A 17,926-nucleotide genomic window follows, 5' to 3' on the forward strand; every position below is an offset into this window, starting at 1 on the left:
GGGTTGGGTGGGTGCCTGGATGGCTCATTCAGTTAAGCATCCGACTTTGGCTCCAGTCATGATCTCGCAGTTCACAAGTTCAAGCCCCGCATCAGGCTCTGTGCTGACAGCTCAGAGCCTGGAGCCTGCTTCAGATTGTGTGTCTCCCGCTCTCTCTCTCTGCCCCTCCCCCACTCACGCTCTGTCTCTCTCTCTCAAAAATAAATAAAAACATTAAAAAAAATTGTTTTTAAGTTTAAAAAAGGGAAATGCCAAAGATTATAGCTTGCCCAGGAGCCAAGTCTTTATAGAATCCTGATTTGCAGTGCTAACATAATGTTTTTCCCTCTGTTAGATATGCTTTCTTCATCAGCAAGCAGTCCTGCTCCTGATCCTGCTCCTGAACCTGACCCTGCTCCAGCTTCAGCTCCTACTGCTCCTCAGCCTTCAAAAATGGCTAAGCCATTTGGGTATGGCTATCCAACTCTTCAGCCTGGTTATCAGAATGCTACAGCACCACTTAATTCTGGAGTACCTCCCAGTAGCCCAGTGTATTCTGGATTCCAGCAGTATGCTCAAGTATGTATAAACTTGACATTGCATTTCTGGGGTGCATGGTTGGCTGAGTCAGTTAAGCATCTGAGTCCTGATTTCAGCTCAGGTCATGATCTCACAGTTCATGGGATTGAGTTTCACGTTGGGTTTTGCACTGACAGCTCAGAGCCTGCTTCGGATTCTCTTTCTCTCTCTCTCTCTCTCTCTCTCTCTCTCTCTCTCTCAAAATAAACAAACATTTTAAAAAAAGACATTGCATTTCTAAAATCATGAAACTTACCAATTCTAACAAATACCTGGTGATTCAGATGGATAATAGGTGCAAATACTGATAAGCCTAGATCAAATATACATAGAATTTGGTTCTAGTTTTGTGTGTTTGTGTTTGTGTGTACATAGATAGAGATAAAAGGAAATATAAATACCAGATTTTTAAAGAGATTATATCTGGATCAGGATATTAGCTATGATTTTTCTGGCCCTCGTGGTACTTCCATTTTTTAGAGTCTTGCAATGTGCTGGTAATGATTTTATAATAAAGTAAGTGTTAAGTTTTTAAAATTCTGTATTACCAAGCTGGCTTTTTCCTCAAAAAAAAAAAAAAAAAAAAAATGACATGGTATAAATGTGATTTGGAAGTTTGGTTCCAATTCTTAGATTAAAGAAATCTTGGGCTGCCTGGGTGTCTCAGTCGATTAAGTGTTCTACTTAGTTCAGGTCATGATCTTGCGATTTGTGGGTTCAAGCCTCACAAAGGGCTCTGTGCTGATATCTCAGAGCCTGAAGCCGGCTTTGGATTTGGATTGTGTGTCTCCCTCTCTCTCTGCCCCTCCCCTGCTCATGCTCCCTCTCTATCTCAAAAATAAACATTAAAAAAAAAAATCTTCATAACATGACACATAACTGGTGACAGCCTCCATATACATAAATGCTAATCAGTAGTTATGTTTATTATTAAGTACTGCTGTGACCCATTCTGATACGACCTTTTTTTGGAGACACCTCTTAAATGCCAAATCAATTTAATAATACAGAATAGTAAGTATCTTACATTTATATTTATTAAGAAAGTAAAATATAAGGTAACAACTGAAATGGCAAAAGCATTCTACTTATAATGAAAAAACTGCTAATAGACTAATCTTAGAGAAATTTCATCTTATGGTCCACTAAGAATAAAAATTAGAGGGAGGGGCACCTGGGTGGCTCTGTCGGTTGAGCATCCAACTCTTGATTTCAGCTCGGGCCATGATCCCAGGGTCACGGGACCAAGCCCTGCGTATTGGCTCCTTGCTGAGCATGGAGCCTGCCTAAGATTCCCTCCCTCCCTCCCTCCCTCCCTCCCTCCCTCCCTCCACCTCCTCCCCCTCCCCCTCCCTTGTCCCCCTGCCCCTGCCTCTCTCCCTCCCCCTCTCTCTCTCTCTCTCTCTCTCTCTCTCTCTCTCTCTCTCTCTCAAAAACCAAAATTTTAAAAAATAGAGGAAATAGGACAATCATGTTTCTGGAATTTAATCTTAGCATTAAGGCACAAAAGGAATAAAGATACTGGGAGAGGCACTAAAGAAATGTGGTTAGTTGGTACACATTTTTCTGCCTTCTGTTCTGTTAGAGTTTCTTTATGACTCTAATGTCATATGAAACACTTTTTAAATCATTATTTTCTGACTCTTGTGCTTTAGACAGATTGCTTTTGGGGGTCATAATATATAATGTGTTTCTACATTTTAATGAGACGAAAACCAAGTTCAAAGAAAGGATCTGGTTCTTAGAGGAAGTTTTAGGCACAGAAAAAAAAATTGTAGTGGTATTCCACAGTGACAAAGGAAAAGGTTCTTTGACCAAATCTGGCCTCCTGCCCATTTCTGCAAATAAACTTTATTGGAATAGAGCCACAATCATTCTTTTATGTATTATCTATGACAATTTTGCACCACAGTGGTAGAGTTGAATAGTTGCCAAAGAGATACGCATCTCTTAAAGTTTTTAAATGTTTACTGCCTGACTCTCTACAGAAAAAGTTTGCTGACCCTTGACATAGAGAATGGACAGTATTTTTCCCATTTTATTTAGGAGGTTATTTTGGAAGTTAAGAGATTGTCCTTGGAATAAAAGTGAAAATTAATATTTATTATACTAGATTTTTAAAAATAACTTCATTCTATTCTGTGACCCCAGTCCTTTTTATACTCTAGTTCCAGTGCAAGGATCACAGGAGTTTGAATGAAGGGGACAGAGGCAGACTAAAAAGTAACTTGGGTGGCTCAGGTTGGGCATCCGACTTGATTTCAGCTCAGGTCGGATCTCACAGTTTGTGGGGTCCCTGTGTCAAGCTCTGCATCAGGCTCTGCACTGACAGTACGGAGCCTGCTTGAGATTCTGTCTCTCTCTCTGTCTCTGCCCCTCTCCACATGCACACACACGCTCTCTCTCAAAAATAAATAAACATTTTAAATAAAAAATAAAAAGTAACTTGGATTATTAAATCATGGGGGAAATGAGCATCACAAAGCCAAAGCTTTAGACTTTATACTGTTAGAAATCATTCATTCCTACCTTTAATTTTTTAAAACTTTTTATTGAACTATAATCTATATTACATTTATGTACAGGTATATAAATCAACATCATACAGTTTGATACATTTCAACAAATTGAACACACGTAACCAACAGCCAGAGTCCTTTCTCATGCCTTTTCTAGTCACTAACCCTCGAACTAGAGTTGGCAACTGTCTTGACTTCTAATACTACACATTAGTTTTGCCTCCTTTTGTTCTTAATATGAGTAGTATCATAACTGTGTATACTCTTGCTGTGAGTCTTTGGCTCAGCATTTTGCTTTCTGTGTGCTTGTTCTCATTGTGCATTCTCATTGTTCTCGTTGTACAGCACTCTGTTTTGTGAATATACTTGTTTATGTATTTGTTCTATTGTTGATGGGCATCAGGGTAAATTTCCAGTTTGGGGCTATCATGAATAGTGCTGTTGTGAATATTTCCATTCATGTCTTTTACACAAATGTATGTATCTAGGAGTGAAATTGCTGGGTCATGGAGTACCCAAACGTTCAACAGTTAATGCCAAACAGTTTTCCAAAGCAGATGTTCCAATTTATACCTCCCATTAGCAGTTTATGAGAGTTCCAGTTACTGCACATTCTTGTGAACACTTGGAATTTTGACTTTTTTGTAGTAGTTACCTTCCTTTCATTATTTAAGTGAAGAAATTGAGACTCAGATAAGCGAAATCATCTAAGACCAGGCTTAGTCCTGAGAATACAAGTCTTTGCAGTTCAGAATTAAGCATTTTTTTTTCTCTCTTTAACTGGTAGGGACTTGTGCAGAAAACCAAAGTCAGATTTGATATATGAATCTAAGGAAGAATACAAGGCAGCAATTTAATTTTGTTTAATGTGAATTTAAAATAGGTTTTCGGACCCAGTGTTTCTGGGCCAATGAACAGTAATGATTTAAATGCACAGTTAGGACGTACATTTAAATTCTTACCTATCTGCTAAAAAAAGATTATACATTTTAATCTAAGATTAACATTATCAAGCTAATTTTAAAAGAAGCCATTTATTTTTAAAGTCCTATTTAGGGGGCGCCTGGGTGGCTCAGTCGGTTAAGCATCCGACTTTGGCTCAAGTTATGATCTCACAGTTTGTGAGTTCAAGCCCTGCGTCGGGCTCTGTGCGGTCAATTCAGAGCCTGGAGCTTGCTTCGGATTCTGTATCTCCCTCTCTCTGCCCCTCCCCCTCTCACTCTCTGTCTTTCAAAAAGATGAATAAACGGTAAAAAAAAAAAAATTTAAAATCTATTTAAAATATAAATAAGTTTAAAATTTTTTTTTTTTTTTTTTTTAGCATTTATTTATTTTTGAGACAAAGAGAGAGCATGAACAGGGGAGGGTCAGAGAAAGAGGGAGACACAGAATCTGAAACAGGCTCCAGGCTCTGAGCTGTCAGCACAGAGCCCGACACGGGGCTCGAACCCACAGACCGCGAGATCATGATCTGAGCCGAAGTCGGATGCTCAACCCACTGAGCCACCCAGGCGCCCCAGGATAAGAATATCTTACTTTAGCTTTAAGCAACCCTTTATAATGAAATTGAAATGCCATTAAATGTTGTACTTAGTATTAGCCAGTGGTAGGGTTCTAAATTTTTAAGGGTTTTTTTTTTTTGCATTTATTAATTTGAGATGACCCTTATTAAGAAATGGGAAACCTCAGTAGTTGGCCTTTGAGGAAGAAAAAAAAATTAAAATTTGTTTTCAGCCCTGAAATATGTTTGAAAATGAAAATAAGAATTAGATAAGTATTTTAATGAATATATGAAAAACCAGATGTAATGTTATATAGTGCTTTTTTTTTTTTAGTCAAAAGCTTTTTTTATTTTATTTTTTTTAAGTTTCTGTTTTAATCACAAGTGCACTCCTTAATCCCCATCACCTATTTCATGCATCCCCCTCACCCTCATCCCCTCTAATAACCATCAGTTTGTTCTCTATAGTTAAGAATCTGTTTTTTGGTTTGCCTTTCTCTCTTATTTTTCCCCCTTTGCTCATTTGTTTTGTTTCTTAAATTCCACATATGAGTGAAGTCATATGGTATTTGTCTTTCTCTGAATGACTTATTTCACTTAGCACCCATGGACACTTGGACTGTTTCCATATCTTGGCTAATGGAAATAATGTATTTAGCACTTTTTTTTTAACCTCCCCCCTGAAAAAAAAAGACATGATCAAGTGTAGAAAAGTGCAGATAAGCACAAAGAGGAAAATAAATACCAAACAATATTCGCACTATCAAGATGTAAACAGCAACACTTGGAGTCTGTCCTTCCAAGTTTCTTGCTATGCATTTTGGGGGAAAAGCTAGTAAAGAAACTGGACATCTAATGGCTTTTTTAAACAAACAAAATAAGTTGATAAGTAGGGATATTGTTTTAGAAACTTTTTGTTCTTTTCATAGCCAAAGACAAAACCTTTCTATATATCCTTCCTCTGGTAGCTGCATAGTGTTTTATAATCAACCAATTTGCTATTGTTGGGCATAATTGTTAAAGTCAACTTTTATATGCGCACACACCTTAATGCATCTGTCTCGTTTTCTTAGATGAAATTTCTTCAGGTGGAATTACTGAATCAAAGCACCTAATTTTATAAGACTTTAAAATTTCCACTTATGCATTCAATAAAAACTTACTGAGTTCCTACTGTGTGACAGCACTACTTTAGGCACTGAGGATACAAGAGGAGCTAAGTAAACAAAACAAAGTTCTTGCTTTCAGAAATTTGTTGGGAGGGGTAGGTTCCCTGGGACAGTAAATAAGTAAATCAATAAATTAATGAGATAATTTCAAATAGTCACAAGTGCTGTGAAGTAAGACAAGTTGAAGAAATTGCTAGGGTTGGGGATATAGGATAGATAGTCAGGAAATCCCTCACTGTAGAAATTCTGTTTGAAATACCATTTTAATGACAAAAGCCAGGCATGGAAAAATCTGGGGGTAGAGCATTTCAGGCTGAGGAAGCATACATGCAAAGACTTAAGGCAGGAGCAACTGTGATGTGTCGCAAGAATAAAGTCTCAGTATGGCTGGAACTCAGTTAGCAATAGGAATAAGATCAGAGAGCTAGGGAAGGACTATCATCGGAAGCTTGGATTTTATCCCAAGTACAGAGGGGAGACAGTGGAGATTTTATGTAATGGAGTGATATCCGATTTACATTATTTAGAGAATCATTTTGGCTACTGTGTGAAGAACAGATTACGGATGGAAGTATTTGAAAAGACAAAAATGGAAACAGAGACAAATGGAAGCTTTGCCACAATCACAGAAATGTAGGACTATGCTTTGTTCTAAGGTGGTATCAGTAGAGGTAATGAATTGTGGATGGATAAAAGTTGACTTATTGATGAACTGATTATGATAAGTGAAAGAAAGGAAGACAGCAAGGATAACTTAGGTTTTTGGCAGAGCAACTGGGTATAGGGTAGTGCTTTTACTTTGATGATGAAGAGAGACAGCAGGTCTAGGAGTGAGAATAGAGTTGGCCATGTTAAGTTAAAATGCCTGATAGACATTTAAGTGTAGATATCCAGTAGGCAGTAAAAGTGTATTTGCCCATTCTTCTGTATTACAAAGTCCACCAAGAATTATTTTTTATAAGCAAAGATTTTTTTATAACTATTAGTCATTTATGTTTCTTTACTGAAATTCCAGTTCATATTATTTCACCATTATTTAGGTCTTCTGGTTTGTGAAAGCTATCTATAGTAAGTATAATAACCTTTTGTCTAATACACATTGTAATTTTTCCTTCTAGCTCGACATTTGTATTTAATTTTAGTGGGGTTTTTTTTGACATTGAAGGAATGTCTAAATTTTAAATAGTCCTATTGTGATTTTTGTTTTAACTTTTGTTTGTGTCCTTTAGAAGATATTTTCAGCCTTCAGGTTAGGAAATATTCCAGCTATAAATTGTTTTAGTTCTTTGGTTGTTTCAATTTTGCATCTTTAATCTATTTAAGGTTTTATTTTGGCTCATACTGTAAACAATAAATTTCATCCCCCTCCCCACCTCTATAAATAGTTAGCTCTGAGTTCACTATCATGTATTAAATAATCTATCTTTTTTTCACTGGCAAAAAATTGGGTAGTTTGACCATTAAAATAAATAATAACTGTAATTCAGTCACTTGGAGTTGATAGAAAGCCATGCATTCATAATAATACTAAATATAACAAAGGTAACAGAAAAAATCAGCAAAGCAAAACAGCATTGTACATTTTTATGGCATCAACTCATTATTCTAAAAATTGATCATTGAAAAACCTTGCAAACGTAAGCATGTATGTATTCATTATGCCTTTCTGTATACACAGAAACCAGATTTTTAATGTTGAAAAACATTGTTGCTGAGAATTTTGTTATGAGGTTTAACTGTACTAATACTGTAACTGTACTGTTAGCTACAGTAACTGTAACTAGTAATTAGTACAGTAACTGTACTAATACTAATACTGTTTTTTCAGTATTTTGTTTTGAGGTTTTTTTCAAGAATGCTTTAAATTGAGCTACCCTTTTAAATCATTCTGTTACCAAGCCAGGCTTAATATTTTTTAATGTTTATTTTGAGAGAGAGAGAGAGAGAGAGAAGCAGGAACAGGGGAGGGGCAGAGAAAGGGAGAGAGAGAATCCTAAGCAGCTTCCACGATGTCAGCACAGAACCTGACACAGGGCTCAAACTCATGAACCCATGAGATCATGACCTGGGCGGAAATCAGGAGTGAGACGCTTAACCAACTGAGCCACCCAGCACACTGCCTCCCCTTTGTTTATGTTTATTAAATTCTTATATTTTCTCACTTACTCTGAATGTTAAAATCCTGTAATAGAATACATTGTATTCAATTTGATTTTATTGTTGTTTTGTTTGTTTTGTTTTGAATTGTGTTTTTAGCAGTATCCTGGTATGAACCAGCTGTCCTCCAGTCTGGGAGGACTGAGTCTTCAAAGTTCTCCACAACCAGAAAGTCTGAGACCTGTAAACCTCACCCAGGAGAGGAATATTTTACCCATGACTCCTGTTTGGGCTCCTGTACCTAACTTGAATTTAGACCTCAAAAAATTAAACTGTAGCCCAGAGTAAGTATTTATTTTTATGATCTTTAGTAAGTAATACACTTTGTCAGAAATGTTGTTTGAGTTTCAAAACTAGTAAAAGTGATAGGATATTAATTCCTTGACTGGAAGTTTTGTTAATCCAGACTTTTGTATTTTAGTTTGTATAGAAGTTCTAGGTCCTGTTCAGTTTAGGTAAAATTCAGTTTAGGTCCTGTTCATGCCTCCATCTCTGTCTCCAGTCCTATTCTCTGTCACCTAATGTGAGGGAATTTTTTTTCTATTTGAGTGAAGGGTTTCAGGAACCCAGATTTAACTATATTTTTCTTAAATTTCTTTTTCCTTACTTTTCACCAGGAGTAACTTCTGATGTCTCTTAAAATAAGGTGGAATCTTTAAAAATGTATACCCTTCAATCTTTGCTTGAAAAGGATGCAGACTTCACATATATAATCCCAAGAACAGGTTTAGGTAAATGGTTTATCTCTGAGTTTTCCTTGCCTACTCAGCATAGAATGCAAAGACCATTATCCCCAGGCTTAAGATTTCCTTTTTTGAGTTTTTCTCACCTCATGGAGAAGTTTCACTGACAGTTTGCATCTGGTGGCCACCAAGCCCTGGTGTGTCCTCTGGGTAGGTGAGCTCTGTCACTCACATTACAGTACCTTCAAAACTACAAGTTCTGTTCTTGTTTGCTTTCAGTACTTCTTTCTCCTAAGAATAGGATATTTATCTAGGATAAAACCTAGATGCTTTTTAGAAAACATCCTTCTGCTCCTGAAATCTCTCCTTCATAAAGTAAACTCTGATTCACAGAAAAATGTTGTCTTCTTCCTTGCATTAGAATTAGTGTTCTTTTTTACAGCCAGCATTTTCCTTTATTAAGGCAGTGATGTTCTACCTTTTTTAAAAAACCGTAAGCTTCTCTTTTTTTCAACCAAAATTTTGTAGAGAATTCCAATACAGGAAACAGAAAATAGAGCCGCTCCGAAGATTCCCCCTCTTCTCCTACCCACTGCCACCAATCCCCCATCGGTGCCTAAGGCAGCATCAAGATCATTGTCATAAAAATGTATAATCACTGATTCTAGGATAAAAACAGCTGCCTATTCCTGTGAATATAAGTTGCTATCAGGTCGTAAGTATGTGGATTTTGGCCTTGTATTATAGAAGATTAGGCATCCCCTAAGTAGGTGAATGTGGTCTATGTATATGTATGAAGAGATTCCACAGGTTCAGGGGATGGTGTGTGTGTTTTCTGTGAAAATCTCTGTTATCAAAATAGCAATGCAGAGTAATTAGGAGTGTAGACTTTAGAGCTGGACAGACACAGGTTCTTACCATGGTTCCACTGATAAATAGCTGTAAGGCTCTGCACATTTTTTTTTAATACTCATTTTTGAGAGGGGGCAAGTGGGGGAGGGGCAAAGAGAGAGGGGGACAGAGGATCTGAAGTGGGCTCTGCACTGACAGCAGCGAGCCCGACGCGGGGCTCAAATTCACGAACCGTGAGATCATGACCTGAGCCAAAGTTGGATGCTTAACCGACTGAGCCACTCAGGTGCCCCAAGACTGTGCAAATTTCTTAACTTCTCAAATTTTCAGTGTTGTCAGCTGTAAAACAGGAATAATAATTGTGCCTACATAAAACGATAAATCATTTATTCAATAAATATTTATCAAATGCCTTCTAAATTAAGGGCCAGGCACTGGTTTTAGGTGCTAGGAATGAAGCAGTAAGCAGAGTTCCTAATCATATGCAACCTTTATGCTATTAGGGAAGACATACTATGAACAGTCAAAAAATCGTAAGTTAATCTTCATAAGTTAGGGATCATGCGTGTAACGTAATGTCAGAATATTACTATGAGGTAGAGAGTAGTAAGGGTAGAGGTTGGCTGTTTTTAATTGAGGAGTCGGGATAGGTTTTTCTCAAGGAGTTAACATTTGAGCAGAGATCTGAATGAAGTATGAGAACAAACCAAGTGTGCCAAGCTGCATGAACAGTAAACACAGAAGTCCTGAAGCAGGGACCACCTTAGTGCGTTCATGGAACACCACCAGCCTGAAGTCTGTGCGTATCTGGATATCTCTATATACTGTCAACTGCTCTTCTTAAAATTTCTTTTCTGGTGTCCCGTACTTCTGGCTTCTTATCTCTTTGATTGCTCCTTTATTGATTCTGTGTCTACTGACCTTGACTTCTAACTTAATGAGCTATAAGCACTTTTTCTAAGAGAGGAATAGTGCTAGGGTCACACAGGACAAAATGATCTCTGATCTCAAGGAGAAAAGACAGACAAAGCACACAACCCTAAGGCAAGGCAGAGTAATACATAGAAGCATAAACTGATCTCAAAGCACAGGAAGACGTCATTTCTTCTGACTTGTTAGCAGAAGGAAGGGTGGCTTCAGAAGAAGCGATAATTTTGAGGAGTCTCATAGTAAGAGAGTTTCAACAGGTGGAAAATGGGCAGGAAAGCAGAAACAGCATTACTAAAGATGCGGGGGTATACCTGTTCACTTGTGTTTTCTACTCCCTCCGATTCACGTTCTTGGTCATAATGTTTTTTCCCAAATGTGTTAAACGTTTCCACCATGAAAATGTTGAGTCCTTGATTTAGGTCTTTTGACATATATTGCAAATATGCCTGCTTAGAGTAAAACGGATCTTTCTAGTTCTAGTTCTAGAACATTCTCAGATAATTTTCATCTGTACCCTTGAATGTTAATTATCTACAGCTGTCTACTTCAGTATGTTTTTTTCTCTGATAGCTAATATAGTCCGTGTTGCCTCTGTTTTTTGCAGTTCATTTCGGTGTACTTTGACAAATATTCCACAGACCCAGGCTTTACTGAATAAAGCTAAGCTTCCTTTAGGATTGCTGTTACATCCTTTCAGAGACCTGACGGTAAAGTGACATATTTCAAAATATTTGTGGATACTGATGTATGTTTGTGTGCAGGGTGTTTGGATTGTATATTTTCTGGGAGATTGTTTTTCATCTTCTTTCATTTTTTAAGTTAGAAATAATCATTTTTGTCAAATTCAACTCAGCAGACATTGTTTTTTAAAGTCCCTGCTCTGTGACAGGCTCTAAGCACCGATAAATACAGAGATAACTAAGTCATTGACTTTGCTCCTAAGAAATTTATATGTAACAGGGGACAAAGATGTAAAAACAAATAAACGATGGTATAGGGTAACCAATACGTAACTAACCAAATTCTGTGAGGTACTTAGGCACTGAGTACAGGATGGGAAGTGATTTTCTCTAGGTGCAGTAGCAGAGGTTTTCTGTGACTGACGAGGTCTGAGCTGGATTTTGAAAGTCTAGTACTTTTGGAAATTGGAAAGACCATTGCAGATAACCTTTGGGAGCTCTATTAAACATAAAGGTTATACCAACAGTAATGTCCAGTTAGGGAGGAAAACTATATGATGTTCCTAACTGTAGTGAACAAATAACCTTTGTAATAATACGTCCAAATGCTTCAAGTCTATTGAATTAAAACATTACTTGTTTATGTTTCCACAGTCTGTTGGTTTAATGCTGAGCTTGCTGGATTTTTACATATATTTCTGCTATTTTATGCAAATATGTTGTCTTTAAACTAAAATTCTAAACTTCATAAAGTTTATCCAGATATATTTTATTTATACTTTGTAAGTTCTATTTCCCCCTCACATTTTTTTACTGCTGTGGTTTTCTATCCTTACTGCTGCTGAGTTTCTTTTGCCCTCATTTATCAAAAAAAAAAGTGTTTATTAACTACCTATTGTGCCAGATGCTGAGGTTATAAAGGTCAGTAAGGTTTCTAATGGAACTAACCTTCATACTAGGATGTATAGAAAGGAACAGAGTGAATAGAAAATAAAACAATTATGATATGCAATAAATACCTTGAATTTACTCATTCAGTAAATACTGTATCATCACCTATAATACTATTTCAGCCATTATCTCTAAACCAAGATAGTTAATTTCCTACATACATAAGTGAGAATTTTTGTCTAAACACAGATGCCATATATGATATTTTCTGGAAGTGTATACACTAAATTGGCAACAGTGGTTTCCTCTGGGCTGTAGAATCCTGGGTAATTCTTTGTTTTCTCATTTTCAGTTAATTGTGCTTCCCGATTTTTTCATGAAGTGTTTTGTCATTACTTGTGTAATAAAAACTGTATATGTTAAAGAAATTAAATACAAAGATATAAATATTTATGTATAGATGGAAAAAAGCGAGAAGGAAATATACTAAAATGTTATCAGGGATTAATTCAATTAATTGAATAATATTTGGGGTTTTAGTGTTTTTTCATATTTTCTAAAGTTCTTAAATTAAATATAAAGTTCCCTTCCCAAGCCCTTTCTTCCCTTTTCCCTTTTTTTTAAAGGAGTCCAAAAGAGATTTGTAAGTTTATTTTTGAATATTTTTCATGCTGACTTTTAAGTTTATGTATTTATTTTGAGGGGGGGGGGAGAAAGGGCAAGTGAGGGAGGGGCAGAGAGAGAGGGAGAGAGAATCCCAAGTAGGCTCCACAGTGTCAGCACAGAGCCCGATGTAGGGTTCAAACTCACAAACCATGAGATCATGACCTGAGCTAAAGTTGGACACTTAACCGAGTGAGCTACCCAGGTGCCCTTATAAGTTTATTTTTATATATCATAATTTATAATCTTTGCCCCCTCAACACTTTTAAAAAGATCACTAAAATTACCAGCATTTCAGTGGTCTCTTTTTTGATAAGTTTAGCACTGAAACATTCTCATTCTCTTAAAAAATAACTCGTTCAAAACTAGGTAGAACTTCTGCCTTTGATTATCTAAAACTGTCTCACACACACACACACACACACACACACACATTTTGTTCATGTATTTTTTGTTGTTGTTGTTAATGTTTATTTTTGAGAGAGAGAGAGGGAGAGCACAAGCAGGGGAGGGCAGAAAGTGAGGGAGACAGAAGCAGGCTCCAGGCTCTGAGCTGTCTGCATGGAACCCAGTGCAGGGCTCGAACTCACAAACCATGAGATCATGACCTGAGCCGAAGTTGGACTCTTAACCAACTGAGCCACCCAGGTGCCTCTCGTGTATTTTTTTTTTAATTTTTTTTTAACATTTTATTTATTTTTGAGACAGGGAGAGACAGAGCATGAACAGGGGAGGGTCAGAGAGAGGGAGACAGATCTGAAACAGGCTCCGGGCTCTGAGCTGTCAGCACAGAGCCCGACGCGGGGCTCGAACTCACAGGCCGTGAGATCATGACCTGAGCCGAAGTCGGCCACTTAACCGACTGAGCCACCCAGGCGCCCCTGTATTTGTTTTTTAAAAAAGCACATCGTGTTTGTGTTTTTGTGGCCTCGGTTCCCATCAGGACTGTGTGGCTGGCTGGTGAGCAGTGCCTGATGGTCTAGTACCAGGTGCTGTCGGGCAACAAAGACAAAGACATTTTTATGTGGTACATTTTTCTTTCTCACTGATATTTCTTGAGTCTACCTGATGAGCTCTGAGTTATTTTCTTGGCCAACCAGGCTTTTTTATGAGCCGATAACTTTTATTACATTTGGTAATAAAACGTTTTGGTGTTATTTTACAGTTTGTGACGAAGGGGGAGAAAACTTGACAGCTGCTTGTGTTGCTCAGCACATCACTGGATTTTATTAAAAGGCATCAATTCCAAAACTCAATTATGGTTTCTGTTGTGTATGTGGAGCAGAGCAGTATGCATTCCGTTTTCCCCTGTGGTGATTTTTCTGCTACAGCGTCTTTATTTTACTTCCTAGCAATTACCAGTGATAACATCAAACACCATCGTGAGGTGCCGGTCATGTCGAACATATATCAACCCTTTTGTATCCTTCATTGATCAACGTAGATGGAAATGCAATTTGTGCTATAGAGTTAATGATGGTGAGTTTCAGATTCTTAAAATAAGTGTGTTTAATATTATTTTTAACATTTTGACAATTTTGTCATTATCTGGTCTCTTTCCTCATTGCTTCAACAACTTTCAGGCCCCTTTTAATGGAGAAAATGTAGGCTAGGGACACTTCATCTTGGCTGGCCCGGGGATGATTGATAATAAGCAGAGTGACAGTGAGGCCAAGTAAAAAAATATTCACAGAACAAGCAGTGAAGGTTATGTAGACTAACTGTGCTTGATCCTGCCAAGTTAAGATTATCTTCGGTTTCCACATTACCAAATATAATTGGTCCATTTAAGCAAGCATACGTTTTTACCAGTATGTGTAGACACGTGCCTACCAGCGTGTCTGTCTGGTTTCCCTTTAATCATTTTTTAGGTCCTTGTAGTATAATTGCTTTCAAATTTGTGTTTCTGTCTGATTTATTTTCATGTCATGTGATATAATAAATAGGACACAAGCCTGGGAAACAGGGTTGCCCGTGTCCTGGTTTCCTCACTTGATTTCACTATGTGTTTATTTTATCTTGATATTATTTTTTAAGGAGTGTTTTTACCACTAGATGTTCACAGAACTGTTGAAACTTGATACAGATATTGACGAAGGTGTTTATTTCTTGGTATGTACATGCGTGTTTAGTTACAAAACATACTACTAACTTTGTACTGGATTTCTGTTTGTTACCTAGTTCCTGAAGAATTTATGTATAACCCCCTAACTCGATCTTATGGAGAGCCTCATAAACGACCAGAAGTTCAGAATTCAACTGTGGAATTCATTGCTTCTTCAGATTACATGGTAACTACTCAGTGTAAAAATTAGCCATAGGATATAACTGTATTGGTCATTTATAATTTTCTGTGAGGTAAATTCTTGCAAAATTTTGTATTGTCCCCAGTATTAATTTTTTACAATAATACTGAAAGTTTATACTTAACAAATAGAAAACTTTTCATAAAGGTTACTTGATGTCCTAAAAGAATGCAGTTATGTCACTAAGAAACATTAGTAATGTTTTGTGATAAGCACTTACATTTATAATTTGTTGTCATTTTGATTTGATTACTGTCATGGAATGAATATAAATATCCTTTTGCCATTTAATATTTAAGACCTTCAAACAGAAAAACTCATGTTTTTGCCAAAAACTGCAGTTTTCCGGCTCCTAAAGATATCACCATCTTACTGGTTCACCCAGTACAGATATCAAGATAAATGGATATCGACCTCACTTTAATTTTTCTCTCTCCAGTTCATCACAAAATTCTACTTGTTCTTTAATTATACTAGTCCTTTAAGATCTCATTCTTCTTTTCTATTTACAAAAATGAATTCTTAGCCAAAGTTCTCCTCTTTATCATATCTATTCATTTTAAATGCATTTATAATAACCTACATTTCTTCAGTATCCTCATTACTAATCTTTGTCGCCTGCAAAAATGTAAGGTGTTGCTAGTGGGGAAAGGTGAACAGGGACAGTTAATGTGTATCAAATTCCTGCTGTTCAACCCATCTCTCTCTTTATTTTTGTGATTTTTATGGTCCTTTGTGTCCAGTTTAGTATCTCCCCACTTAACTACTATTTCCTTGTCTGTTTCCATATATTAACTTTTACTTTTGGGCACTTTCACTCTGAACTTCTTGCCTTCTTTACAACTTACATTCCCAACTCTGTTATGGCTCCTTAGGATCTCAATCTAATTGAAGTGGTGAAGCAAGAAGTTAATCTTTAATTTTTGCCATATGATCTTTGGTTGGCATATTAAGAAAAAAAAAGATGTTATATATCCTTTTAACTTTCTATAGCAGTAATTTTTCAAGCCTACTACAAAAAAGAAATAATAGTATAGTGAGCCATTATTTACCTATCACCAAGCTTCAACAGTTAGCAACATTTTGCTAAATACATTTCATCTAAACCCAGTCCACCCCAGTGTTCCCTCCCCTCACCCACCCTGGAGTTTACTAAATGCTGATCCCAGCATCATGTCATTTAACCTATAAATACTTCAGTATATATCTCTACCAGATAATGACTGAACATACTTAGAATAACATCACAAGCACTTTCTTTACACTTAGCACTTAATACTTGTGATTTAGCCACCACCAGGTGACCCAACAGCTAGTACTAATGGCTACTACTATCAGTTGTAAGATTCTAAAAACTAAATATAAAAAACAATGTTTTTTGGAGTAGGGAAGGGATATAGAGGTTTGCATTAAATAGTAAATAAGCTTAATTTTTCTTTGAAAGATAGCTCAGTCAGCACTCTTATCAGGAAGACCTTTAGCTTATTTAACTATTACTGTGTAACAACTACCTTATTATGCTTACTCCATAACCAACTTTATAAGAAAAAAAGTTAAAGGAATGTCATTTTCTTTAGCACATTAGATCTTATAAAATATCGATCCTATGTGTGTATTTTTCTGTGTCATCAGTAAATAGCCAGTGGTAACAGTGGTATGAAAAGAATAAACTGTGCCTACTAAATAAATTACATTATTTTTATTCCTTTCAGCTTCGTCCTCCTCAACCTGCAGTTTACTTATTTGTTTTAGATGTATCTCATAATGCAGTGGAAGCTGGATATTTGACAATTTTGTGCCAGTCGTTGTTAGAAAATCTAGACAAGTAAGAAATGTTTTTACTCATAATGTGTTTGTGTGTGTACAAATATATATAAATGTGAAGTTTATTAGCAATTTATGGGGTTCGTTTTTATTACAGTTTGACTTCATTTATCTATCACTGCACAGTACTTCTTGTCCACCTCAGACCAAGGATCCTGCTACTTCAATTATTATGATTTATGATTTGGTGTCCAAATCATAAAATTGTAAATGTTTAATACTTGCTAAGGAATTTAGATCTCATCTAACTGTTCCTCTGACTTGACAGATCTGAACACTGACCAGGATATCAAGAATCCAGATGAGAGAAATCTAGCTGTAATTTTTGCCTGAGCAAGGAGTTTTTCATGAGTTTCAAATGTCCTAATGAGAAAATGAGCCAGATAAAAGGGAAGAAGGAATTGATTTTGTGCTGAATATTTCAGGAAGCCAGAAACTGAGCTCTTCATTTTGACACATTAGAAATGAGCTATATCGTGCAATTAGAAACAGGGTATAGGATATTGACTCTAAATCCTGCCTAGTATTGGTCATGAAGGAGACCCTCAACTAGCTTCAAAAATGGACCTTCCAAATCTCTGGAAAACAAAGTAGTTTGTACATTTCTTTTTTTACTCCCCAAACCTACAGGCTATATGACTTAAGGTTATTAGTAAGAGTGGCTCACACCTGCATTGGTTCTTGCCATGTGTAGAGAAGTAGGGGTGGTTATATATAAATACTTCGTCAGAAGTACTCCTGGTGATTTCAGAAGGTTCTCTCCCACCTTCCATTTAAGTCTGAGAATCCTTGCTCTGTTACCATAGTCTACATATCACTGATCTGGGCCTATGACTAGTGGATAACGTTGAGATAAAAATACCCAGAAACTTTAAATGATTTGCTTTTAGTTTCTTTTAGTAACTTAGAGTTTCCATAATTTCATCCTTGATTGAAGCATTTGCCCTGTTTTTAGGCACAAGTACTTATTAATTCGGGTGTAGTTTCAGCAGTGAGTAGCAATGGAAGACTGCAAAGAAATAGGTTTAAAGCTGAAGAGTCAGCTTGCTGAAAAAGTATGAGGATATGACCCTAGAAACAGGAGCCTGTCCAGTGCATGACTATTTGTGAGTTAAATAGACCATGCCAAACCAAAAGGATAAAATTGGGAATGGCAAATTATTTAAAACATAACATACAAATATATATATACA

General features: G+C 36.6%; 1 protein-coding gene across 4 annotated transcripts in view; it reads left to right on the forward strand.

Moving 5' to 3' along the window:
* SEC24B (SEC24 homolog B, COPII coat complex component) overlaps positions 1-17,926 on the forward strand; it is a 100,270-nt gene that overhangs the window by 61,432 nt on the left and 20,912 nt on the right. For 2 of the 4 annotated variants that reach the window (XM_049631010.1, XM_049631012.1), the window contains 6 exons: positions 335-558; positions 8,004-8,188; positions 10,974-11,076; positions 13,956-14,082; positions 14,785-14,894; positions 16,622-16,734. In XM_049631010.1, coding sequence (XP_049486967.1) covers positions 335-558; positions 8,004-8,188; positions 10,974-11,076; positions 13,956-14,082; positions 14,785-14,894; positions 16,622-16,734 — 862 coding nt within the window. The remainder of the gene's footprint in view (positions 1-334; positions 559-8,003; positions 8,189-10,973; positions 11,077-13,955; positions 14,083-14,784; positions 14,895-16,621; positions 16,735-17,926) is intronic. The other 2 variants (XM_049631011.1, XM_049631014.1) reach the window with 1 other exon arrangement.

This window comes from Panthera uncia, chromosome B1 (assembly GCF_023721935.1).
Source record: "Panthera uncia isolate 11264 chromosome B1, Puncia_PCG_1.0, whole genome shotgun sequence".
NCBI lineage: Eukaryota > Metazoa > Chordata > Mammalia > Carnivora > Felidae > Panthera > Panthera uncia.